The 27,977-nt window shown below is 32.5% G+C and overlaps 2 protein-coding genes across 4 annotated transcripts in view; both read right to left on the bottom strand.

The window, feature by feature from the left end:
* LOC127706815 (galactoside alpha-(1,2)-fucosyltransferase 2-like) overlaps positions 1–1,203 on the bottom strand; it is a 76,901-nt gene extending 75,698 nt beyond the window's left edge. The window contains exon 1 of the mRNA XM_052211499.1: positions 1,148–1,203. The gene's annotated coding sequence lies outside the window, so the exon portion shown is untranslated. The remainder of the gene's footprint in view (positions 1–1,147) is intronic.
* Positions 1,204–23,083: 21,880 nt separating this feature from the next.
* On the bottom strand, positions 23,084–27,655 carry LOC127704811 (integrase/recombinase xerD homolog). Of its 3 annotated transcripts, XM_052209031.1 has the most exons (3): positions 26,766–27,655; positions 24,575–24,727; positions 23,084–23,194 (listed from the first exon to the last, which is right to left on the bottom strand). In XM_052209031.1, the coding sequence occupies exons 1-3, from the start codon at positions 27,574–27,576 to the stop codon at positions 23,178–23,180; spliced, it is 981 nt and encodes a 326-aa protein (XP_052064991.1). In that variant the 5' UTR covers positions 27,577–27,655; the 3' UTR covers positions 23,084–23,177. The 3 variants fall into 3 exon arrangements, with proteins under 3 accessions (XP_052064991.1, XP_052064988.1, XP_052064990.1); XM_052209028.1 differs by lacking the exon at positions 23,084–23,194 and having other exon boundaries at positions 23,204–24,727; XM_052209030.1 differs by lacking the exon at positions 23,084–23,194 and having other exon boundaries at positions 23,204–24,736; positions 27,156–27,655.
* Positions 27,656–27,977: the final 322 nt, after the last annotated feature.

The raw sequence follows: 27,977 nt of genomic DNA, 5'->3' as shown, positions 1-27,977 counted from the left end.
TGTATTGCTTCAGTTTGAATGTTATATAGACAGACTAAGAGTTAGGGTCAAAGCGATTCATAGCTTTCATCATTCTCTAATTTTGTAAGAGTAATTTTCAGATGGTTAAATAAACTGACTACTTTACCTTCTAGGTTGAATACTTATTTTTTTAAATGTTGGTATATTAGATTGCAGGGAGAAATTCGTTTGCGACAAAGATGGGTCCTTGTTCCGCCAGTACTCATTGGCACCACTTTTCAAACTACCTAGTATCATTTGCACAAAATATTAAATATGCGATTGCGCATAGTCTTTTATAAACCATTTATTTTTTAAAACAATGAATCCCTTTGTCCCTCCTCATATTCGAGATATGCACATAAAATTTACACTTGCATAGTTGAAGTCAACTTAAGTTGTGTAATGGAACCTTTCAAAAGTATGCAATTAAAATTATGATAATTAAACTAAAAGGAGATGTGGTTTGGTGGTCAACAAAGAGAAAACCCCATACCGTTTAGTCAGCCTTAAAAAAACTCAACAAAGATACTAGGCTTATGATTTTGTAGGTCAGACGCGCGTTTTGTCTACAAAAGATTCATCAGTGACGCTCAAATCAAAAATGTTGAAATGACAATTAAAGTACGAAGTTGAAGAGCATTGAGGACCCAAAATTCCGAAAGCTTTTGCCAAATACAGCTACGGTAATCTATTCCTAGGGTAGAAAATCCTTAGTATTTTGAACAATTCAAATTTATGTTAATTTATTATTTGATCATATCAATGATAATTCATGTCAACACACAAGTGCTGCTTACTAGGGTAGTGAAAAAAGACCCCGACACGAAACATGAAAAACGATTAATACAAGAAAACTAACGTCCTAATTTACAATAATACAATGTACGAAACACAAATATGACAGACATGAACGAACGACAACCGCTGAATTACAGGCTCTTTAAAAAACAAATTCTGAAATACAAAATGCTTTTAACTTTTTGATATGCAAGGTAATCCATGCCTTAAATTTTGTCATTTGCTCAGATTTATCAGTACGGAAAATAATTTCTTTGTTAAACGCGGCCATTTTTGCTAAAAGATTATGTTGAAACGTAAAGCGTTAGTATACATACATTTTAAACATTGTAAAGATTTAACTTACCTATATTGGCTTTAAACTTATTCACGATAGAAATTGATATATTTTCATCTTGTCACATATTATGTATTTATCTGAACATTATCATTGATTAGTTAGTAAAATGATATACCCTCCAACATGTTGAATATTGACATATGTGTTCGAAACAAGGAAGGACATGTTATAATAGGATATACCGTTTATATTTATATATAATATATATAGATATAGGAAGATGTGGTATGAGTGCCAATGAGACAACTCTCCATCCAAGTTACAATTTATAAAAGTAAACCATTATAGGTCAAGGTACGGCCTTCAACACAGAGCATTGGCTCACACCGAACAGCAAGCTATTATAAAGGGCCCCAAAAAATTACTAGTGTAAAACCATTCAAACGGAAAAACCAACGGTCTAGTCTATATAAAAACGAGAAACGAGAAACACGTATGAACTACATAAACAGACGACGACTACTGTAATCAGATTCCTGACTTAGGACAGGTGCAAACATTTGCAGCGGTATTAAACGTTTTAATGGTACCAAACCTTCTCCCTTTTCTGAAACAATAGTATAACATCACAACATAGAAAAACACACTATAAAATATCAATTGGAAGGCTTAACTCAGTCAAAAAACTTAAGTTAACGCACAAAGAACGAATAAATTTGACCTGTGACACCTGAATGCAAATACACAGTTAATAAAAAATTACAAGGGATAAATAATTAAAGTCAAAAGTAAATAAACAGGTTTTAACAAAGTTAAAGTATGATATCACTGTGAAATGTCAATTAATCTTTAGAAAATCATCACTTTTGAAGAAACCTGCGTCATATTATACACAGGTAAATGAAAATAATTTCGTTGTTAAGTATTCTTCTCCTGTGTGTATAAAATCTCTTTGATATCAATAAAACTAATCTAACACTTGGTACATATGGGGTGAATATCAACAATAAAACTATACAATTAGTGCTAGATAAAACTTCCTGTACAGGTCCAAGAACAGCATCTAAGGAAAAATGAAATAATTTTGATGTTCATAGTACGAAGAAGTGAAAATGTGTAGTAATACCAGATAATCAAAGCTGGTATATAGACAAGACCCATGTTAACATTAAATAACAAAAAAGCATTACAAATAGTATCAACAGGTCAAATTAAAAAGAAAGTACGATTTGAGAGTACTCGCAGTTACTGACAGCTAGTTAAAAGCCAAAACAATTAATAATAAAAAATCATGCATCAGAGACTAAAATCAACTAAAATACATCCCAGGTAGTAGGATAGTTAGGAGTGACTTCTTTATAGATAAAAATGAACGTGTGTGTGTCACTATACACCCCGTTTGAAAAGAAAATACAAATTTAGTTATGTTTTAATTTGCTAATGACAAAATCGATATTAGTGCCAATGTAAACTATATTCAGAGATCTAATTACAACATTGGTACGATAACCATTACTAATAAGTTTGTTTAAAGGTTCGATGAGTTTACACGGATCACATAATGATTTCCGCGCTTTAAGTACAATATTACCATACAATTTAGGATGTGAAATACCATTTTTAATCAGTTTTCTACATGTACAGCCAAATTTACTAATCAAATCTTTGTCTCTATGAAAGAATTTAGTAAAAGTTTTAAGTAATTTATGGTAACGAAATGCCTGACTTAATAATTTACCAGTGATGCATTGATTACGTTCGTTAAAATCTATGACATCACTACACACACGGGCATACCGAACGAGTTGGGATATATAAACACCGTATGATGGAGCCAAAGGCACATCGCCGTCTAAAAAAGGAAAATTAACAATAGGGAATGAAAAATCGTCTCTTTTGTCGTAAATTTTAGTATGGAGTTTCCCTTTAGAAATTGAAATGTCTAAATCTAGAAAAGGATATGTATGGTTGTGTCTAAAAACTAAAAGAAAATGAAATTGATATTAGATTGACAAATTTAACCCCATAACAACTGAAAAGTAGATATGCTCGAGAAAAATAGGTCAAAATTGAATGCTTGCTGTATATAAGGATGAATTCAACCAGTATGTAATGCGACTTTGGAAATAAATAAATATGTATTCCATGGTATAGGGATGAATCATACCTCAACCAAAAAAAATCTCTGAAACTGACATTTTCAAGATGCTTGATGTCAATATATTTGTTAACTGTGCTCCTGTTCTTGCTGACTTGTTCCTTTATTCATATGAGGTAGACTTTCAAATATTCGACTTTGAGCGTTCCTGGTGAAGGTAAATCCAGAAAAGCGCTTCGGACGCATAAAATTTATAACTTGTTGTTTTCATTTTTTTTCATACAGGTGCTTCTTAAGAAGGTGGAATCAAAACAAGCAATATCTTTTAACTTCTCGTTCCACTATGGAGATGATATCATCTCACTTTATCTATCCCATTGAACGTGAAATAAAAGATTTTTACATAGATGTCTGTTTCCGTTAAATACCAATTCCTCAGAGCAATTGGTACTTTGCGGAACGGAACGGAATAACAAATTTAAAAAGTTAAAATTAGAATCAATGTTTCTAATCATCGCCGGAAAGGACGACGGGAGGTCTGTTTTCTTAGATATCATAATGAATGAAAGGAGTAAGACTTTATTCTCTGACCTGCCAATACGTCAAATTCATGATAATTTATCAGGACATGAATGTACATCTACAGGATATTTCCCGATGTTATACATTATTACACATTTTACATATAAAGATGAGATTTAGTATACAATTGTGTTATCTGTATATTGAAAACTGTAAACAGCGAAATTTAAAGTTTGTTTTGTTTTAAAGATTTTTCGAAATTTTGATAGATGCCCCCTATGGATACCTTAAATGAAATTCCGTTCCGTTCCGTTTCGTTCCGTTCCGTAAAGTACCAATAGCCATTTGAGGTCCAATGTTTTAATTTAATAATTCTCGGGAAAGTATGTGTGCTTATCTCTGTTTTCAGGAATATGCAAGTTGATTTCTCAATCATTTACTTTCTGTTTTTGAACTAGAATTCTATTTAAGTGTAATACCACCAAATCATAGTACATCACATCCGGTTGCATACGAAAAAGGGTCGAAAAAAATATTCCCTTGAATTTGACAGTTGTAGGAAATTAATTCTACATTTCATTGCAGTAAAAAAATTCTGAGTCATAAACATATGTCTTGGTTGTTTCAAAGCACTATTATTTTTTGATTTGGTGTTTCTATAGAATATTTTGGAAACTTGAGGTAACATGGTTACTAAAGCTTGTATACAGGAAAAAAAAGGATGAAAGTTTGATTGGTTAACTTCCAGTGATGATTATTTTCTTATATGCAATGAAATGTTATGTGAAATTTTGTCTATAGTACTAGACAGGATAAAACTTTACTCATGCTAAGTATTTCTTTATTTTAAACAATTTAAAGATAAATTCTGCACAATGTTTTGAAAAGTGCAAATTTAACAAAGAGTTAATGGTGGTATTACACCTTTAGTTTTTATTGACTTTGCTCTCTTAAGTTTGCAAAGTAGTCCCATCAGTATCGATTGTATTTCACTGTAGGTTCATATATGTAGTTTGCATGGCTTGAAATTTTTCAAAAAAGTATATTCATTACTTTTTTCTTTTAGATGAGTTTCATCGTTTATATGTATGATGTAACTCTTTATCACTTTTAGCATTAGTAATTGTTTGTTTTATGTCTGTTCCATTAAGAACAAATTCTTATTCTTTTTCATATTTGCATCTGTGAAATAAGTTGTTTTTTTTGGGTTTTTTTTTTTTTTTTTTTTGATATATATTATTCCCTGCCTCCTTGTACCAAACATTAACGTTAAAATTTTGTTATTTCATTTCAACGTTCAGAAAATTTTAAATTGGCAGGGTCTTAGTTTATTTTTAAAACATAGATATTATCTCTTGACATATTCAAAATACAAGTTTGGTATTAAACCCATTTTTTGATAATTCATTTAAGAAAACTTGATACCCAGCTTGAGTCACGGTAGAAAATAGCTATTATGTTTATATCATCGGATGAATAGTCACATATTAGAGTACTAGTATTTATTTTAACTTTATCTTTTTTTCGGTCCAAAAAAAGCTGGTTGTTGAATTTATGCATTGTATTTGGTACATTTGTACTGACTATATAATACTGTAAATTGTATAAAAAACACAATGACTTATTATTAAGATCAGATAAGCCATAGTATAGAATGATCTCTTTTTACCATCATTTCATTAAGATTTTTCTGATTAAAAGTTTTATGCCAAATACAATTCAAAAGACTTATATCGGTTTAAATGTGAATGTTTATGCCAAATTAAATTCAAAAGACCAATATCGGTTTAAATGTGAAAGTTGTTTTGCCAAATTAAATTCAAAAGACTAATATCGATTTAAATGTGAATGTTTATGCCAAATTAAATTCGAAAGACTTATATCGGTTTAAATGTAAATGTAAATATGATATGATCTACCTCATACTTAGAGTACACAGTGTTTAAGATTAACATTCCAAGTACATTCTGTTTTGTTTTGTTATTTTTTTATTTTATTCCTTAAAAGCAGGATGAGGATTCTATTATTTTAAGTGTATAATAATTCTCCTTCTATTCATAACAAAATTTACAAGTGAGGAAATGTGGTAAGGTTGTCAATGCGTCAATTATTTACCAGATTCCAAATAACGAAGATGTAACCAACTATAGATCACCGTGCGGCCTTCAACAATGAGCAAAACTCATACCGCATAGTCAGCTATAAAAGGTCCCGACTTGACAAAATGTATTCAGTTGGTCGACTGAATTAACAACAAATGAACAATATCATTTAAAAAATAGACTGTAAGGATTTCTGTCATCGATTTTAAGAATATGTTTGTGTCATTACGCTAATTGGCAGATTTTAAGATTATGTGTCCTTTATTATAGCTGAGTTAGTATTTCATATGATCGACTGAATTTACAACATATACATAACATCTTCATAATAAATTCTATTGATAATAACGCTGCCTGTTCGACAAAACAAATAGATACTAATCAATCTAATAGTAGTGTGTCAATACAATGAACTGTTCAATAAATCATATAAAAATAAGGATTAGTGGTATGATTGTCAAACGAGGTGAAAATATGGCCTTCATCAATGAGCAAACATCATGCTGCATAGAAGCTATAAAAGATGCCGGTATGATAGAATATGAAACTATTTCAAAGAAACAACCAACGGACTGCTTAATACTATCAAAAAACCCAATTATACCAGACAATAACCATAAATCTATCCAAATAATACCAGACAATAACCATAAATCTATCCAAATAATACCAGACAATAACCATAAATCTATCTAAATAATACCAGACAATAACCATAAATCTATCCAAATAATACCAGACAATAACCATAAATCTATCCAAATAATACCAGACAATAACCATAAATCTATCCAAATAATACCAGACAATAACCATAAATCTATCCAAATAATACCAGACAATAACCATAAATCTATTCAAATAATACCAGACAATAACCATAAATCTATCCAAATAATACCAGACAATAACCATAAATCTATCCAAATAATACCAGACAATAACAATAAATCTATTCAAATTGTTGATACAGGTTTGCAAAGATCGGCATATTTAATAAGTATAAGCATTTATAAAACATGTACTCCATTGCCCGTTCCCTTTTCATCTCGGGATTTTATTTGTTTGCATCCATTCTACAGGTAAGTAAAATAAAATTGAGAATGGAAATGGAATGGGGAATATGTCAAAGAGACAACAACACGACCAAAGAGTAGACAACAGCCGAAGGCCACCAATGGGTCTTCAATGCAGCGAGAAAATCCCGCACCCGGAGGTGGTCCTCAGCTGGCCCCTAAATAAAATTGTGTGCTAGTTCAGTGAAAATGGACGTCACACTAAACTCCAAAACGTATAAATGAACTAAAATTAAAAAACATACAAGACTAACAAAGGCCAGAGGCTCCTGACTTGGGACAGGCGCAAAAATGCGGCGGGGTTAAACATGTTTTGTGAGATCTCAACCCTACCCCTATACCTCTAGTCAATGTACAAAAAAGAAACACATATCAATACACACAGTAAAACTCAGTTTAAAAGAAGTCCGAGTCCGAAGAATGTTTAACGATAATACCAGGACCCTCCAAATCTTTCGCCGTTTAAGTTTTCTCTTCGCTTTCTGACAAAAGTTGTTTGTAACTTAACACAAAGTTTAAAAATATCTTTATTAAATCTTAAAAAATCAGCATTAAAAATTAAAACAAATTGCAAAAAAAGCACAAAAAGAGAGAAAAAGCACGGCTCTCTTTTTGTATTTTACTGTAGCGCTTACAGGAATTTAGCATTACTTATATTAGTTGATAATAGTCCTTGTGGTTATTATTAAATCTTACCAATCAATTGTTTAAGTCAAATAAAGCATGATGACCAATATTAATTATGTTTTTATAATTGCTCAGTAAAATAACCTTCTCCATTGGGGTAAACTTAATTTTGAATTCTTTGGTAATTGTAAGCATGCGGTAAAATTAAGGAGTCCTATGTTTGAACAAATATTTTCTTGGTTCTATAAATCAATCGATAACGCGTATAATTGAATTTCCTAGGCAATGTATTTATAAAACTGTGTCAGGGCAACTTGAGTTAACACTTAAAACTGCAAATAATAGTTTATAAATTTCGTTCGTCCGAATAAACACTCAGACCAAAACATTTGAAATTCAATGATGTAACAAAACGTAAAAATGTTAGGGACCTAAAAAGATTAGCTGCATTCACCTAACCAGGTCAATTTTGCCTGAGGGAGTTGAAACCTTAGTTTCTTAGTATTTTTCTAACTTATGAGTTATCCCTTTGATATACGTATGTTTTGCCTCACTTTAACAATGGGAAATTTTAGAATAATATGTTATAAATGATGTCAGTACCAGCATTGGTATCGACTAAGTGGTAGTAAATGAAATATCACTATACATTTCGTGCGTCCGAAGCGCTTTCCTTGATTTACCCTCGTCAAACGCTCAAAGCTGATAGCCAGGTATGTAAAAATACATTAAACCATAGGAGTTACATGAGCACAAGAGATCTAAAAAAACTAGCCAAATTCATCAATAATAATGTAAGAAGCGTCTCGCAAAGGAGCCCGACTTTGCTAATTGTTAGTAATTATTGATTACAGGGAATAAAAACGGATCTGGAAAGCTGAAGTTTGCAAACTACGCAATGATCGTACATAACAGGAAAATTGTTCATCTACATATTTAAATTTTCAAAGTGTAAATAAAATTTAGTAAAAAGGAGAAAACACTTTGTCGAAGGAGGAGGCATGAAAAAAAAATTTTTCCTTGAAATTACAAAAGTATTTATATCCAAGCCTTTCAAAACTATGTTAAACTAATTGATAAATAAATATGTAATCAGAATCTGGAAATTATGTGATGTCACTATTAAAGTAGTGAAAAATATTGTTTTCATTGATATTTGAACGTAATTTAAACTCAATTTCAACCTTCAGCGTATTTACAGCGATTGATTTTAAAGATGAAACATTATACAGTATAAGCACATGTTACAAAAGGTCGATTTAGGCAACAGCGATTTACCGATGTTCAAATAACAGTATGTAAACTGATGAAGCGGGAAGAACAGAAAAGTAACTCTTCCAATAATAAAGGTAAAAACAATCAATATTTTGTTTGCGATGTTGGTAACCATACTTATTAATGGTACAGGGTCGTTCGTTTCTCATACTGTTTATAAAGTATTTACACTAAATGCGTTGGATGAGTACTGATTGATACTTTAGTCTGGGAAAACAGAATTTATTTGTTATTTCTAATTGACTTTGAACTATAGCTTTCAATAACTGCGAGTACTCTTATTTCGGTGCTTTGTTTCTATTTTGTGTTTATATCTGTTGTTGTTTTTTGTACCTCGTACTGATCTCTTGGGTTGAGCCAATAGCTATTGATTTCTACAGTTTGTTCTTATGTTGTGTGATTACACCCATGTCCCAGGTTAGGGGGAGGGATGAGCGCTCACAAAATTGTTTAACCCCGCCATAGTCTTTTATGTGTCTGTCCCAAGTCAGGAGCCTGTGCTTCAGTGGATGCCGTTAGTTCTTGGTATATTCTTGGAATATTGATACAATTGAACGTGTGCAGACAAAAGCCAAAGCTTTTTGAATACATTAATTTTCAGAGTATTCCACAAATTGTTTTAATTAAAGAATGATACGATTTCCGGAATTCTGCATATATTTCTCACAATTATTTTTTTGAGCACTGAATTCTTACGGGACATTTCAACATTAAATATTGTGTTTGTGTGTATATAACGATTTAAAAGTTATGCATGTTAAGGTAAAAAATACGGAAAATATGTTTACAATAACAATCTAAGAAACGAGGTGAAAGACACCAAGGGTATATTCAAAACACATACATCGAAAGAAGCTGACAACGCCATGGCAAACATGCAAAATACCGAATGAGCACGAAAAGACAAACACGTTCTTAATCATCTGTTACTAGATAATAAACAAAATTTAAGGACAGATCGTTTCGAAGTTTGTACATACATCAGCGTTCGTCTCCCTGTATTCTCCTCCTTCAATGTTGATATCGAAATAAGGTCAGTTGGATTGACCTAGTTAATGGAATCCAAACATGTTCATCTTTGCTCCAAATCAATCGATTTCGTTTAATTTTTTTTTCATGAACTTCTTTGAACTAGATGCTTATATATTCAGAGAATTTGAGTGTTTTTTAAAAACCTATACAGCCAGTAGAAAAATGTATTGAGTTTGGTACGTGAGGAATGTATTCCCATAGCAATATTTCAAACCACTATTATTACAGAAAACTCATTTAGCCTACTTACTTCATCTTGTGCGATTTAAAGAGCAAAATGATAACACTATTTATACGGAAATTGTGTTTTTATAGTTATAATTTTCTTTTTTATTATTACTATTTAGCCAGCACGTTTTGTTGTGAATATATGATTAGTAGCAACTTGCAAAGCCTTGAAGAGTTCAATTCCTAGTTTTAACAGGTGAGGTAATATTAGCCGCAAGATTTTCAACTGGCTGAAAGAAACATTGTGTTAAATAATATCACTAAGAGTAAGTCATTGATCAGATTTAATATCCGACTTGTTCCAGTATTACAATGAATCACAATTTACAGCCAAAATTAGTTAAGATCCGTCTACATTTCATTTTTTAAAATTTTTAAATGAAATGTCGACGGATTAAAATATCTAAATGACACTTACCGTTATGTTGCTTTAAATAATCAAGTTTTCTCTAATGATGTTTCGGAAATTTACAAAAGGGATGTTACTTTAGATTGTTATAATTTTGTTTCACGACAAAAGAGACGATTTTTCATTCTCTATTTTACTGGTTTGGACGGTTGTGTTCCTTCGCCACCTTCTTATGATGTCTATATTTCCAAACTGGTTCACTCTGCCCGTGTCTTTAGTAAAGGTTTAGATTACGATGAAAGTAATCTATGTCTAACTGGTAAATTTTTTAAGTTTGTATTTTGTTACCAAAACAACCTTAAAACCTTACTAAATTCTTTCATAGATACAAAGCTTTGGTTGTACATGTGTAAACCTTCTTACAAACAGATATCACAGCCTTTTTTGTACGTGTCAGAAGTGTTGATTATAGAGCCCGTACATTTGCATACCATCCATGTAAACTTATTGATCCTTTAAATATATATACTCTTAAAGTTACAAATTTTAACTCTGTGGTAAGATCTTTGAATACTGTCTTTATTTGTGCTTACATTGATCACTGATTTGTTTTAACAAAGTATACATTGCGATAAAGTCCTGAACAATTTTTACCCTACATCAAATCGATATTTATTTATATATATATATATATATATATATGCAGAATGCTATGCTTTTCTCTGATTATCTATGACGTCTTTACACTAAATTCGTTGTAATGATAGATACATTGTAATTTAGTCTCTAAAAACATGATTTATCTATCAGTTGATATGAGCTTTGAACTAGTTTTCAGTAATAGCAAAATACTTTTTATGGGCAATTTGTGTTTTTGTTATGTTTTTTTTACTTCGTGCCGATTTGGTGATTTAAGACGTTTTCGACTGACTTTATTCCCCCGTCTACGAAAGAATTGGGCATTATATTTTCTGGTCTGTGCACCCGACTGTTTATCCGTTCATTCACCTGTCCGTCCTGTATCAGGTTTAAGTTCGCCATGAAGATGTGCTCACATCAACTTCAAACTGAACAAACATGCATTCATTATGATGTGAAATTTGTAAATCATATACCAAATACCGGTTTCAATCCTAATAACCCGGTCCACTGAAATTAAAAATGTAATAGTCGAAAAAAGGTACATTATCAGGTTAAAGTTTTTGGTTAACGTAGTTGCAATCAGAATAACCTACAGATCCTGTGTTCAAGCTTTGCAACGGAACGTTTAAAGATCCTTGTAAGCAAAGCTTGGGCACAGTGTCTTCATTTTAATCAGACGTAGTTGGTGATCACATCAATTTGAAACTTAGTACACATGTGCATTAGACATTTTCGAAAACTGTTTAAAACTTTTATATTTACATTGATGATGACATTTACAGATTATTATATAGGGGCCATCTCAAAGTGGACAATGTTGATGAATTGAAAAGCTAATACCGCATTCATAAGATTTATTCCATACAAAAATCAACTAAACAAGTCTCGACGCCTGCATACAAAAGCAGCACAACTCTATAATTCTTCAATTTTTTTCTCAACAGTTACTCTGTATTCTTTGATGAAATTATTAATTTTTCTACACCTCTCTTTAAATTGTCCGGTTTTCACAGTATTAGTTGTTGTTTATAGCTAGGGTGCCACAAAAGGATATATAGTGTGAAAGTATTTTTATTCGTGGGTATCAATTTTCGTGGTTTCAGCAAAAGATACATGTTCGTGGGTTCTTAAATTCGTGGATTTTAGTTTTCTGAAAAAAAAAATCGAGTGACGAATTTGAAGACTTCAGAATCGAATATTCGTGATATTAATCATATGTTGTTTTATAACGATTTGTGGTGCATTGTAAAATAAGGTGTTCATTTTCACTCACTTGTTCGTCCTTCATTAATAACAAATGCATAATATTTTGAATTGTAGAATCAATATTATGACATAAAAAAGCAAGCCCAAAATGAAATGAGTATTTTTTTTCGTATGAGAATTATGAATAAAGGGAAATCAGTATTTTTTTTCGTATGAGAATTATGAATAAAGGAACATTTAATTATCGCATATCATCACCGGATATCTGACTTTCATCGATAAAAAATTATTTCTCATGAGAATTAAAATGTTAACAGTCCTACATTTTAGATTTTTTAAAGATTAAATGGATAAAATCCGGTCTGAAGTTGTACAAAAAAAATGTATATTTAGTTTAAAGTACGTTGGTTTATATGACCGTATCCATGTAATCAAACCTACATGGGGATCTTTCCATGTCTGGAATTGGACAACAGTTATTATATTCGTTGGACAGTTAAATTCGTGGATAAAGCCATATACGAAAACCACGAAAATTGGTACCCCACGAATAAAAGTACTTTCACAGTATTAGGAAATATTTTATTATAAACAATCCTTTTAAGAGAGTCAAGCTCGGTATTTCTACCAGTTGACCATAGCATTGCAATGTCCCAAAAATTAAAGCTTCTTGGGACAAACTAGTGACCTGCAAATTTCCGTTGAATTTTAGTCAAAAGCATCCACTGCCATTAGCAGTTTTTTCACTTGTGCTCTTAATTCTTTAAAAGATGGTCACTGTACCAGATTATGAAAATGTTGATAAAAACACGGTTATTTGCCTATTAATTTCATTCTGATTACGTTAAAAATTACGTTAAACATATGAAATCACGGATATGATCTGAGCCAAAGCATGAACAACATTATGTCTAAAAAGGTTTTGGCTGTTTCTCCGGTTGTGTGATGTACCTGTGACGGGAAAACATTTGAGAACAAAGTTCCCCTCACAAGTAGCTACCGCATCGTCTACAATTCTATATCTAAAGTTCAAGTGATGGTTCAGGGAGAAAATCCCTTGTTGGAACTGTTATCCGTGGATGAAAATAAACTATGACGAATAAAGACGTCCTGCATTGTAACAAGAGGGCGGGTAACCATCTAGCTGACGAGCAACAGCCCGAACCTTGTGCTCAAACGACAAAAAAACTGATCCAAAAAAGCATATCATTGATGCAGCTTGTTAAAAGGAAACTGTTGATATTTGAGAAATTCATGGCTAAGAAAATTTCTAAAATATTAAAGGCTTGAGAGTCAGCTTTCTTCAGATTAAAACGATTAAAACAGATAATGACTTATAGTGCAATAAATTTCCGGGTTTTCCAAGTTAAATAAAACCCGAACATACGTCTTATTTCACTCCTCTTACGTCATACAACAATATGTATTGCAATTAGTTGTTAGTGACGCCACATCAAATCAAATTGTGAATGCGTAGAAAAAGATATTGATCCTTAAACTTTCTACTTTAATTCGAATTAAAAAAAATACGTTTTCTTTCAATGCAATTAAAAGAATAAGAAATCAAAGAATTCAAATATCGAAAAATATTCAACTTGTGACAGAACAACACTGATAATTAACACACGCACATTCGTAAATTAATAAGTTGCTTTGTCACTAGTTAATTTTTTTTAAATTTTTGAATTTTTCAATTAGTTATTCTATAATTAAATACGGCTAAGAAGTAGCTGATTTCATTCAGAATAAAAATCTGTTATCTTATTATATTCGCTTGTTAAGCATGACATAGTGTATTTTGAGATGACCCACAGGTAAGTGTACCTGTAATTATCATCGTCAATTTAAAAGTAATGGTGAACTATAGTTTACGAAAATGTCTATTATGAGGTGAACATTTTAACGATTTTGACTCCGATTTATCACTTATCACGGACAAGGAATAGTGCGAGCGAGGAATGGTGTCCTATGAACCATATTTTTGTTAATATCTATAAAATAAGGAATTGCCAATGAGACAACAATGTAAAAGAGTCCAAATGAAGCGGATTAAAGGAACAATAGGTCACCATACGGCCTTAAACAATGAGCAAAACCAATACCGTATAGTCATGTAATTCTATAATACTACTGTCCAAGTTAAGGGAATGAATCAATCGCACACATACATGTTTATCCCCGCCACATTCTTTATGCGTTTGTGCCATGTCAGGAGGAGGAAATTAAGCGGTTTTCGTTGGTTGCTGTCAGCCATTCGATTATGATTATAAAAATAAGGAGAAGTGGTATAATTGCCAATTAGACAACTGTCCACCAAAGTTCAAATAAAGTGGTTGTTAGCAATTATAGGCAATCGTACGGCCTTCAACAATGAGAAAAACTCATACCGTATGGTCTGCTATAAATGTCCCGACATTTAAAACATGAAACAATTGAATTGAGAAAACAAACGGTATAATTTTGAGTATAAATCCGTTGCTTTTCTCATTTAAATTGTTTCACATTTTTGCAAGTCGGGGCTTTATGGCTAATCATACCGTATGGGTTTGTTGAAGGCTTTATGGTTAATCATACCGTATGGGTTTTGTTGAAGGCTTTATGGCTATTCATACCGTATGGATTTGTTGAAGGCTTTATGGCTAATTATACCGTATGGTTTTGGATAAGGCTTTATGGCTAATATACCGTATGGGTTTTGTTGAAGGCTTTATGGCTAATCATACCGTATGGTTTTTGTTGAATGGTTTATGGCTAATCATACCATATGGGTTTGTTGAAGGCTTTATGGCTAATCATACCGTATGGGTTTGTTGAAGGCTTTATGGCTAATCATACCGTATGGTTTTTGTTGAATGCTCTATGGCTAATCATACCGTATGGGTTTGTTGAAGGCTTTATGGCTAATCATACCGTATGGGTTTGTTGTAGGCTTTATGGCTAATCATACCGTATTGGTTTGTTGAAGGCTTTATGGCTAATCATACCGTATGGGTTTGTTGAAGGCTTTATGGCTAATCATACCGTATGGGTTTGTTGACGGCTTTATGGCTAATCATACCGTATGGGTTTGTTGAAGGCTTTATGGCTAGTCATACCGTATGGTTTTGTTGAAGGCTTTATGGCTAATCATACCGTATTGGTTTGTTGAAGGCTTTATGGCTAATCATACCGTATTGGTTTGTTGAAGGCCTTATGGCTAATCATACCGTATGGGTTTGTTGAAGGCTTTATGGCTAATCATACCGTATTGGTTTGTTGAAGGCTTTCTGTAGTTGTTTACATCCTCGTTATTTCAATTATGAATTATCTTTGTTTCTCGAATTTGTCATTGTGTCTCCTTTATTAGCAACGATTTTAACGTGCAAGTTGAAATAATTATAGGAAGTTTTTGTTGGCTTCAAACATGTACAAGAACGGAATATTAGGATTTAATCATTATTCGTTATGAGCAGGTTGTTTTGTCAAATTACATCAAATGAAGCCAAAAAACATCGCTGTTATATAATTATTTAATTAACAATAATTCGACCTCAAATATTCCATATACATACAACATTTGATTTGAAACGAGACAGTTTGAGACGATTGTGCATTTGAGCAGCAAGTTCAGTTGTTGAAAACAATGTCAACTGAAAAAGTGAAACTAAGGTCGAAAAGGAAGATTATTTTCGTTGACTACTTCAAGTCGATTTATTATACAGGTTACAGGTAAAACATTGATGTATATTACTTTTCTTTATCTTTGATATGAAATTAAATAGAAAAATCGTCATGATATTGCACATGTTTATTTTTAATATATCTGCTGTTTATATTCATCCTTTAAGTTTGTAAAGGGGTCACATGCAAATCGGGAATCTTCGATGGTCATGTCAGTGATTAATTAGATGGCGTCCCGTTCCAAAAATGTAGTTACTTTTAACGATTTCATGCATCGAATACTGCTTCCTATGCTCTTTTGTAATAATGTACGGTTTAGTATGCTATAATCAAATATCAAAGTGTGTGTCAATTCGAGGGACTTGAATAGGGCCGCTTATGCCCCTTTAACATTTTTTTTTTTAAATTTTCAAACACTTTTACAAAATCGTACCAAGTGGAAATTTGCCTGTCCCTTGAAATAGTCTTTCGGTGAACCTTAGAGTGATTATATCTGTTTTAGGTTTTAGTAATAGAATTGACTGACTAAACATACAAAAGAATCTTTGAACTATGAAAACACACTGATCGACTTTTTCTTTTCTGAATATATTTTTTCCCTCGATTTCATGTTCCGCTGACCCATTCTTATATAGGAAATACTTTTCAGTTGGTTTGATATACACGTGTATGGTTTGTAATACAAGTGTGTGATTTGATATACACGTGTATGGTTTGATATACAAATTTATGGTTAGATATACACGTGTATGGTTTGATATACAAGTGTATGGTTTGATATACACGTGTATGGTTTGCTATACAAATTTATAGTTTGATATTCAAGTTTATGGTTAGATATACACATGTATGGTTTGATATACAAGTGTATGGTTTGATATACACGTGTGTGGTTATATATTCAAGTTTTTGGTTTGATATACACGTTTATTGTTTGATATTCAAGTTTAAGGTTTGATATACACGTTATGGCTTGATACACAAGTTTATGGTTAGATACACACGTGTATGGTTAGATATACAAGTTTACAACAACACGATGCCTTTATTAAGCCGACGGATTAGTTTTTTTATATAACTATATATATTAATAAAAATGATGGGAGGGGCAAATTGTAAAAATAGAAAAACAAAGCGATAATAAAAAATCCATTCGGTTCCAGCCACAGTCTTAAAGAACAATATATATATATATATATATATATATATCCGTTCATCCTATTTCGACTCTTTAAAATTCAAGAGTCAATCCTAAATTGAGGTAAATTGTATGGCTTTCTAAATACCGTTTCGATCCCTAACATCACTGAAGAGACATTATTTGTCGAAATCCGGATATGGTGTATAAATTTTTTGCACCTCATGTTTGCGATTTACCATCTTTTCGCAATTTTATTGTTTTCTGTTTGGTATTAAAATTAATAATTAAGATCCATGTAACATCTGGTGATTAATTTATTTGGCAATCGCCAGTGGCAGTCAGCAGGGTTTAAGAACATCAGTTGTTCGACCTGTTAGTCAAATGCGTTTTGTTAAAATATACTTTTCACTTTTTGGTCTTTTGGAAAATCTTGAATATGCTTAGAGATCTAGCTGCGTTTTCAATAATCTTATCATTTAACTGGGTTCGTAGATAGTAATGGTCGTCATTCTTACCTTTATGCATTGTCCTTGTTGTTCCTTTATATATTGTAATTTATTCTCTAGTGATGATATTGTGTCTTTGACTTTTGAGATAAGTTTTTACTAGACATAGAGTTAATATAAACGATAATTTCATCTTTGTTATAGCCAGTTTAATCTTGTAAAGGGCATTTACAAATGATTCTTTTAAATGTTTTAGTCGATCAATTAGACTTGCTACAATTCTCTTTCTTTTATTTCTTTCTTACTACTTTATATGTTTACTGAAAACTGCCAGTATACTGATTACCCTTGGAGCTTCCTCTGCAGATGTCAGTATAATAGTAATCTCTTAGTTATAGCAGTGAAATTTTTAAAGGGGCAAAATTGAAAAAAAAAGGAAGGGACATGTAGCAAGTCTATCGATCAATGTCAGATATGTCAACTAGATTATTGTTCTTATCACTTTGAACTGACATATCAGAATTTTTCTTTTTGGTTCAACAACGAAAGATTTGCTCGTACAAACGTTAACAGCAATTGACCTTTTCTGTGCTTGCATCAACGAACTTTGTCGGCATACAGTCTGACGAGTAATGCTGCTCATGGTTACCGTAGCATTGTGTACGGATAAATTAAGTTTCTGGGTTGGCTATGTAAATTGTTATTGCGTTGAGGATTTTGTTCAACACAGGTGTATTAAATTTCTTCTTCTATCTTGTCAATACAGTGCGAAAAGCACAATTGTTTTCTCTTTATTTTCAAAACATGTGCTCATACCGGAACCGTATGTTATCACACACACTGAGAGATGACGAAACAACAGCGTGTGAAACTCAATCCGTCATAACAAAAACATGGCAAGGAAGGAAAGTGCAAATATCAGCGAAAATTAATTATACATTTATATAGAACATTACAGACAATAGCTGAACAATCAAATTTGAAAGTGTTTTTATTCAGATGGACAGTAAATTGAAGTCGCATAGAATTTTGAACCCCCCCCCCTTTTTTGACGATCAATGCATTTGAATGGGGACTTATAGTTGGACCCCCCCTTTTATCCTGGGTTAGGACCCCCCCCCCCCCCCCCCTTTTATAAATGGCTGGATCCGCCCTGCAAGACCTTCATGGTAGTCAAGGTCGTTAAAAGTCCCCTTGTCGCATAGAATTAATTATTGAATATGAAAGTTTCACTTCAATTTCAGAAAAACAAACTAATATAAATTAAAAAATAAATAGTACAAATTATTCCATACATTTATTCTGCCTAGTTAAATGAAATATTTTCGTAAATAATACCTATTAATTCACTTTTAGTTTAATTAGTAAGTTTCATTTTCTGATAAGTGGAGTTGTCATTTATGCTAAATCTGCAATTTATCTATACATGGTTATAGCCTTTCTTTCATATAAGTATACGTCATATATGGGTTAACAATAAACATCAGCTGCCAATTCTATTATTAGAGATTTACGGAAAGTCTCGTTATTGACTGTTTTCACCAACTTCGACAGGAAAAATAAATGGATCGTCTTAATATTAATAAATGTAGTAAACAATTTGCATTTCAAGGTAAAAGTTGCAAATACCCGTTAGAATAAAACTTTTAAATTTCACAAATCCTATCCCCCTTTTGTTGAAAGGTATAAGAGTTATTGCCATGATCACTATGAATCCGTTGTTGTCCGTACGAGTTATTGCCATTATCACTAGGCATTCGTTGTTGTCTGTACGAGTTATTGCCATGATCACTATAGGCATCCGTAAATTATTTCTCCTTTTGGATATTAATTTTAAACTGTTCAGTAATGATTTAAAAGCGACAAAGATCCTTACATCACAGTGTAGAGAAAAGAATCCAAAATCTTGAGTAAAAAAATAAGAGCGTACCCTTTTGTCATGTCTATGCTGTTGCCGTCAAATTTATAGATGACAACAATATTATACTTGTGAAAAGTGCAATTATTTGTTGGAAACCAAGCCCGCCGAAGAAAAAAATTATCACTGCAACAAATGGAGTATAGTTATTTCACAACATCATTCATAAATATAGAAAGTTGTCTATATTTTTACTGTCTATAATGTTAATTTAGTAAGTAACAGGATAGACAATATAAAGAGGATTGTTATAAATAATTACTTTTATTCAATTTTGCAATTTCTTTTTTTTTTTAAATGACCCGCATAGGAATGCTCTTTTTTATCTGGTTCACTACAAAATTTATATCTGACAGCCCTATCCAATTTTTAAAATGGCCATCAAAGCCTTTGATCGGTCGACATCTCGTTATAAACTACGAAATGTAGGCATGAAATAGATGGTAGAAATGTTTCTGGAATGATCCTCCGCCAAAACGGCAACTGATTATTATGACAAATTTATAAACGTGGCTACCATAACCTGAAATTGGTTGACAGAGTTTCGTCAAAAACTAATTGACCCATTCAAACCAAACTTAATCGACATTCCACTAGGCTGCCATTTTCCCAAATTGTGTCCGATGACCCATGAAGGTTGTCAGAATGGCCACATAGCCTCTTAGACTAATTGGTTGGCACAAATTTTCAAGTAATATTTATGAGCACTGATTATCTGTTCCCGTTCCCCCTTCCCCGCTGGTTAACTAAACTTCCCTTTATTTTCGTATCTGTGGTACAGGAAATATTTCTATCATAAAGCGGAATTTTTTTGTTGTAACCGCCTGTACGAAATTACCCGGATCGACTCTATATAATTGTAGTTGCAGAAAATCATTCAAAAGTACGTATCTAGCGTCATTGATTGTCTATGAGCTTGACGATACAACAGATTAAATTGTGCTATTAGATCTAAGAAAACTCTGAACGTAAATTTTGCTGTGTATTACCTGTGGAGCAATAGATTGGTTTTATTTGCACAAAAATACCTTATGAACCAAGTGCGCCGTAGAATTCACATTTGAGACGACCCCTTTCATTTTACCTGTCAAAGTCAGTGTCAACAGTCGGTACCGAGACTTTTCGTAAATCTCTTTTAGCCATACTTTTAAAACAGATATATCTTGGAGAAAGGCTTGAAATAAATACCAAAGCCATCAAGACTATACTATTTATAAAGACGACCATGAATAAGCAAAAAAAACTACGACCTATATGTATGGTCAGACAAGAAAAAACTTCCCTTCGTCCATTTCGCAGCTATACAAGTTACGTTGAGAAATTATATCCACTTACCTAAGCTTGAATTACTTTTCTGACACAAGAAAAAATGTAAGATATAAACTAAATATGGGCGAAAGAGCCGAATTATGCAATTTGGAGAATGATAAAACAGTCATAATTATAAAACATTGTGTTATTCTATATACTTCAGGTTAGATAACATATCAGAAGTCATACGGGAATTAAATGCTCTTACATTGTGTCATAGGTCAAATTTATTTGTTCAGTGTATGTTCAATGGTGTTAATATGTCCTTTGCTTGAGTTAAGCTATTTCAGTTGATATTTTATAGTGTGTCTTTCTATGTTGTGATGTTACACTATTGTTTCAGAAAAAGGGTGAAGGTTTGGTACCATTAAAACGTTTAAACCCGCTGCATTTGTTTGCACCTGTCCTAAGTCAGGAATCTGATGTTCAGTAGTTGTCGTTTGTTGATGTAGTTCATAAGTGGTTCTCGTTTCTCGTTTTTTATATATATTAGACCGTTGGTTTTCCCGTTTGAATGGTTTTACACTAGTAATTTTTTGGGGCCCTTTCTAGCTTACTGTAAGGTGTGAGCCAAGGCTCCGTGTTGAAGACCGTACTGTGACCTATAATGGTTTACTTTTATAAATTTTGACTTGGATGGAGAGTTGTCTCATTGGCACTCATACCACATCTTCTTATATCTATCAACATTACTGCCAATTATAGATTCATTTAACATAAGACAGACTGCAAAACTCAGGTCATTGACTACATTGAACCATTATATGATTAAGGCATTTTCCACAAAAGATCGTTTTTATTTGGAATAAATGGTCAAAATGTAAGAGATGCAAGTTTTGGGAGAATTCTATTTTTCCCAAAAAAAATACCGTATTGAAACGGATATGTTCAAATAAATACAACACGCTAGATTAAATGTATTGAATGGGATTCCACTTGCACCTGGTAGACCATTTATAAAACAGATTTCCAACTGAACTTATCGGTAATAAGATTATTTTCTTATACAAATAGTTCAGAAACAGTCTACATCTAAACAGTACTACATTTTTTATTTAATTTAATGAATTAATATGAAATAAAGAGATATGGTATGATTGCCGATGAGAAAACTTTCCACCAGAGTCAAAATGAAGCGATGATATGTCACCGTACGGCCTTTGACAATGAGCAAAACCCATACTTATAGTATTTAATTAAATGATCGTTGAAAAATCTGATTGCAAATTTATTTGCTGCAACTCATATTAAGCCTTTTTCTCTAATGAGAAATGTAAATATGCTTTGACTAATTTGTTGATTAATAAGTTTTTATGGTCAACCAATACTAGTAGTTGCGTCTATTTAACTTAGGAGACAGGCTTGTTAAATTAATATTATACACTATGATATAAATGTGTACCCCTGATGACGGCAGATCTGTCATAATATTTATTGATGAAGAATTCAAATATTAAACATGATTTATACATTAAGTATTAGATGTAAACTTCTCATATCTGAGGGGCGTTAAATTAGCCCCAAGATACAAGACGATTACATCTGATTTACTTAGGGGTAATAAATAAATATTTGATCTTTTCTCTTGTTCTAAAAAAGCAATTAGTTTTTGATAAAACAGGAAAAGTGTCATCATCTAAAATTTTCCAGATGTAGACTAAGTAACACTTTCAGAAGATATATTTTTGTTATGGATTTGGAATGAAATCTTAATTGTGTCTATTTTTCTGTCATCAAATTGATACCTTTCACTGCTTTTGTATGGCAATATGAATCGCGGTACTATCTTGTCTTTTTCTGGTTTAATTGTCAAAATCTGAACTTTTGGCTGATAAATGATAACACTTCTATGTAAATTATTTTAAAATAACGTATCTTAAGATGAAAATACCAAGCTTTTACTGCCAACAGACTAAATTCATATCGATTCATGGCATTACATGGGTATTTTATGATACCAAAGAGATGTTTTAACTTGACGAGAACCATGTATATCCTGAATTGTACATAATATATCACCTTTCTTTTTGCCAATTGTAAACCTATTTTACCACATGGCGTTCCGAAATTCTACTTCTGATAGGAATAGCACTCTGGTTTTCCGAGAAAAATTACCCTGGTGAATGCCAAAATGAAAACTACTTATTTGAATCAAGCTTTCGGTGTTCGGAACAAACTTAAGGTCAGCTTGTCTACCATTAATATTTATATAAATAAAACAAAGAATTATATTTATTACTGTATGTGCATGTTATAAACATAGGTTAGTTTGTTTACATTATACTAGTATGTCTTTTTTATTTTATTTATGTTCTTATTCAATACTTCAAACGAACATAAAGCATTTACAAAGTAAAAACTCAACACAGTTTTTGGTTATCAGCTCGCCCCGACAGCACAGAAAGCTTATTTTTATTATAAACAATAAACAAATGTCCAATTTGCTGTCATCGACCGCTGCCATCACATATAAACACAATCTACAATAGAAAAATGTTCTATAAGTTGAAGAAAAAATCATTTCGATTTACATACATGTATTTTATCAACTATTTTCTACATAACATACTGATTCACATTCCTATGAAGTCTTAATAAAAGGGGTGGGTGGGTGGGAAAACGAACCTTTCTGTCGGATAGGCGAACCTCGAATGACAATTCTAGATATCTTATTATAATTTTAGCGCTAAAATTCTAGCATGAAGTTATCATGATTGATATAACTTAAACCGGTAATAACTTACTGATGGTCCAATCAAATTAAACATAAACATGTTTTGATTTAAACACACGTGTTAAAAGTAAACAAATACACGTGTTCCCGAGTAACCTTTATAAATACATTTATGTTCTTATTCAATACTTCAAACGAACATAAAGCATTTACAAAGTAAAAACTCAACACAGTTTTTGGTTATCAGCTCGCCCCGACAGCACAGAAAGCTTCGATTGATAAAGAAAGGGACATAAAGAAAAAGGGGGGACAAACAATATAAATTACAATCCTAAATTCTTAGATACTGACAATCTGTTGAGTATACTCTCTTTAACATAACCATCTTTGGCTTTATCACTTTTCCATCTCCCGTGTTTCTTAAACAACCGGTCATCTATTCCAGCTTCTGCCGCGGCAGTAGCTCCTCCTGACCTCAAACTATGTAAGCCAAACTGTTTTTTATCAAGACCTAAACTGTCAAGTGCAGATAACAATAACTCTCTGGCTCTGGTGTAAGAAATATGACTACTCTTTCTAAGTTTGTATATATTCAAAGATTTACAATAACAAATAGATCTAAAAATAAAATCATTCGATTCTTCAGGAATGTTAGCTAACTTTAGATAACGCTGAAGTACATCTACCGGGCATGTAATATTCCCTGTTTTTGAAATGACAACATCTTTCCCTTCCCTATATACATCAGTTTTACTCTTGACTAAATGAAGTGTAAGGTAAGTAGGGGAAAACTGTATATCAGACCTTCTCAAGTTAGCTAACTCGGAGAATCTTAAAAAGCCAGCATAGGCTAATAAACACATACATGCTATTCTTACATCTTTTAAATTACAAGTATTATTAGCATATTTACATACAATATTTTTCAAAATATGCGGTGTGATAGGTTCTTTTTTGACAACTGAATGACCTATTTTTCTATGAGCCCCTTCAAGAACAGATGCAACTAGATTATTTTCACTGGGATCAGCAACGCCAGCTAATTTATGTGCCCATTTTATGGCGTAAAAAGCATCATTTAATTTTGAAACCGATTTTGCAGTTTCAGACAAATGAATTAAATATAAAGAAATATGTAAATGAGATGCTGGCAATGGTGAAAAAGAATATTGACTAGTCCACTTACACCATGAATTGAAGGCATATCTATATTTCTTCTGAGTACTCGCAGCCTTGGACGAAAGAAGGAATTCTGGTAACTGTTTGAACAAACTGCTGAGATCATTATTAGAGGCAACTTGTGAATTAAAGTCTGACCAATGTCCTACTGAAAAAATATCTGAAAAACGTAAAATTGCAATAACATTTTATATACATATACAGAGGACGAATTATTAGCATATTTCAGATTTCTATACACAGTAAAATATAATATATATTCAAATATTTCAACGCCAGCTACAATATCTTTATAGATACTAGGGCCATAAACTGTAAAACAAATTACCATGCCTGCTAAAATATCATTATAGATACTAGGGCCATGTCAAATAAAAAACCAAGCCTGCTACAATATCATTACCGATACTAGGGCCATGTCAACATAAACACCCATGCCTGCTACAATATACATATACTAGGGCCATGTCACAAACAGACCATGACTGCTACAATATATCTATATATATATTAGGGCCATGTCACAAACAGACCATGCCTGCTAAAATATATCTATATATATTAGGGCCATGTCTAAGATGCATCTAGCAAAACAGCCAAAACTGGCGAACCAAACGGTTCAATTCCGAATATCGTATTCTTATTCGAACCTTGCTTATAAATACCATCAGTATTTTTAAACACAATAACATCTTTTACGTAATCTTGATAAATCAGATGTTTATCGAATATCAAAGGCCAGAATGCAGCAGAAATCCACTTAGGCACAACTAACGTGCCTCGAGCTTTACAAGCTATAATGTGTTTAATCGATCGTATCACAAGATTAATTGGTGGAACTAGCCAATTATTTTCATTGGTCCAAACTTGAGAAAATGCATCAACTGCTTCAGAATCAGGTTGCCAAAATAAGGAGTTAAATCTCATAATTTTTCTATTTTCGACACTTGCAAACCTGTCAATCGAATAAGGACCCCACATATCATTTAAAAAATTGAAAAATATATGTGTGACTCCCCAGTCCTCGAAATCAACCATTTTGCTGATATAATCAGCCTTTTCATTTTCTTTTCTGGGAATCCATTGAATGTCAATTGATATTCCTTTTTGAATGCAAAATGAAAAAATAGATTTTGCTATAACATGAAGATTTTCTTTCATACTTCCCGAATTAACAATTTTGACACAATTTTGATTGTCAGTAAACCACTTTATAGTTTTTCCTGTGAAACTATTCTTAAAAGAAAAAAGGGCCAACTCTATAGCTTTCAGCTCTCTCCATGTGGAGCTTTGTACCGTTTCACTACATGTCCACATCTTATGGAAAATCTTATTTTCTAATTCAACGGTGTATGCACCAGCGGCAATATTACAAGCATCTGAGTATATGACAACAGAAGATTTACTGTAATGACATAAATTACGATAGTTAATCATGGTGACATTTTCTAACCAGAACTTTAACTCTGATAAAACCTCGACGGGTTTGTACCCTGTAATGGGAATATCCCACCCAATTCTACTTTCAATTTCCATGTAACAGAACTTTGACATAATTCTAGCCACATTTCCGATTACGGGAGTCATAGAAATAATTCTACCTACAACCTGAGCTAAAGATCTAGCTGTAACATAGGGAAATTTAGCCAAAATTACATTCAATGAGAAAATCAAATCGTCAACTCGACGTTGAGTAATAGATAATTTGTATTCTTTCGAGTTCCAAACTATTCCCAACCATTCTAACTCGGTAACAGGTTTAAAAACAGACTTCTCCTCGTTAATAAGGAAACCAGCATCAATCAAAGACCTTTTTACGAAGGACGATTGCTCATTACATGTATTTTCATCTGGACTCATGCCAAATCCATCATCTAAATACAAAACAACTTTTATACCGTTTCCACGCCAAAATTTTACTAGTGGCCTCAAACATTTAGTAAAAATGTACGGACCGGTAGTAATTCCGAAAGCTAAAACAGTATAGCAATAAAATTGACCTTCCCACTGAAAACCTAAGAAAGTCTGTTGCTGTGAGCATATGTCTAAGTGAAAATAACCAGATTTTAAATCAAACTTAAACAGATACATATCTTTGTCAAAATATTGTATAGCTAACTTCCAATCCTCAAATTTTATTTTTTCGCGCTTTATGTGTTTATTCAATTGACTCATATCTAAAATAAGTCGTTTCTTACCGGACTTTTGAGTAGCAACACTCAATGGATTTACCACATATGGTTGAAAAGGCACTTTAATTACGCAACCTATTTGAACTAAATCTTCAATTGACTTTGTGACAAATTCAGTATTCTGCCGTGCTGATCTATTATTTCTGTGGTACATTTTAAAAGGTGTATCTATAAATGGAATAACATAACCATTTTTTATTGTATCAAGCACAAAAGGACAAGCACCTATATTTTCCCAATACTTTACATGACAAGCTAATCTACCTTTCACCCCTTTAAATTTATCATATGACTGACAATTTTCAAAATATTGAACTTGATCTAAAAAAGATTCTATATAATCGTTATCAACAAAACATGTAGAAAATTGGTCATTAATAGTGTCTAAATACTTATCATTCACAATGACTGGAGAGTGACGTTCAGGCCCTACTTTACTACTTCTGGTAGGTTGTGGAGTTGCTGTTGGATGACCTGAGACTGGCGAGAAGAGGACAGTTTTTTCTCCAGTGGCCTTGTTGCTTGCAGTAGTGGCACGTGTCGATTGAGCAAGGCTCACGCCTTGCGAAGCTCCCACGAAAGGGCTGTTGCTGATTACGTTGATAATGCTGAGCGTAAGCAGGGTTACCATAAGATTCCGCAGGTTGTTGACGAGGCGGATTTTTTGGGTAAGGTTGCTGGCGAGATTTTGACTTCTCCTTGGAGGTACGGATAGCTCTGGTCTCAGCTTGTCGTATCTTTCTCTCATCTTCAGAATCTGAAGCCACGGCATTGGATTCGTATTCCCTAACGGTTCCCCAACCAGCAGGGGAAGCATCAGCTATGCGTATTTTCTTATTACGGCTTTTGATCTTATCAGTTATGTCAAGAACTAATCTATAGGCTTGAGTATTGGAGTTAGGGATGAATTTTGAAAGTTTATTAACAGTGTCTAATAATTCCTCGTTAAAGGTGTACTGAATTCTGTTTCCTTCCCCCTTAAATTTTAGAGTGACGTCCTCCTTAATTTTTCTCTTAAGGCAATCTTGTTCTTGTATGAGTTCAGATTTCAACTCACCTAACTTGCTGTCTAAAATTGTCTTAAAAAGCTCTACAGTATCTACCAAATCAGACGACTTATCAGCTGCTTTATGAATATTAGGTGGCGGTAAACTATTATCTCCTTCGAGTAGTATGTCTTCATTCAATTCCAGACGTGGAGAAGATTCGGACATTTTA

This window comes from Mytilus californianus, unplaced genomic scaffold, assembly GCF_021869535.1.
Source record: "Mytilus californianus isolate M0D057914Y unplaced genomic scaffold, xbMytCali1.0.p SCAF_6, whole genome shotgun sequence".
Lineage (NCBI taxonomy): Eukaryota > Metazoa > Mollusca > Bivalvia > Mytilida > Mytilidae > Mytilus > Mytilus californianus.
This window is presented reverse-complemented; position numbering and strand designations above follow the sequence as displayed.

What these genes read in the sequence shown, in the direction of transcription:
- LOC127704811 (XM_052209028.1), bottom strand. Translation starts at nt 27,576, where the DNA reads ATGCTTCCCCTGCTGGTTGGGGAACCGTTAGGGAATACGAATCCAATG. An exon ending in TGTTGCTACTCAAAAGTCCG is followed by an intron (nt 24,728 to 26,765) that starts GTAAGAAACGAC and finishes TACGTTTTTCAG; the next exon opens with ATATTTTTTCAGTAGGACAT.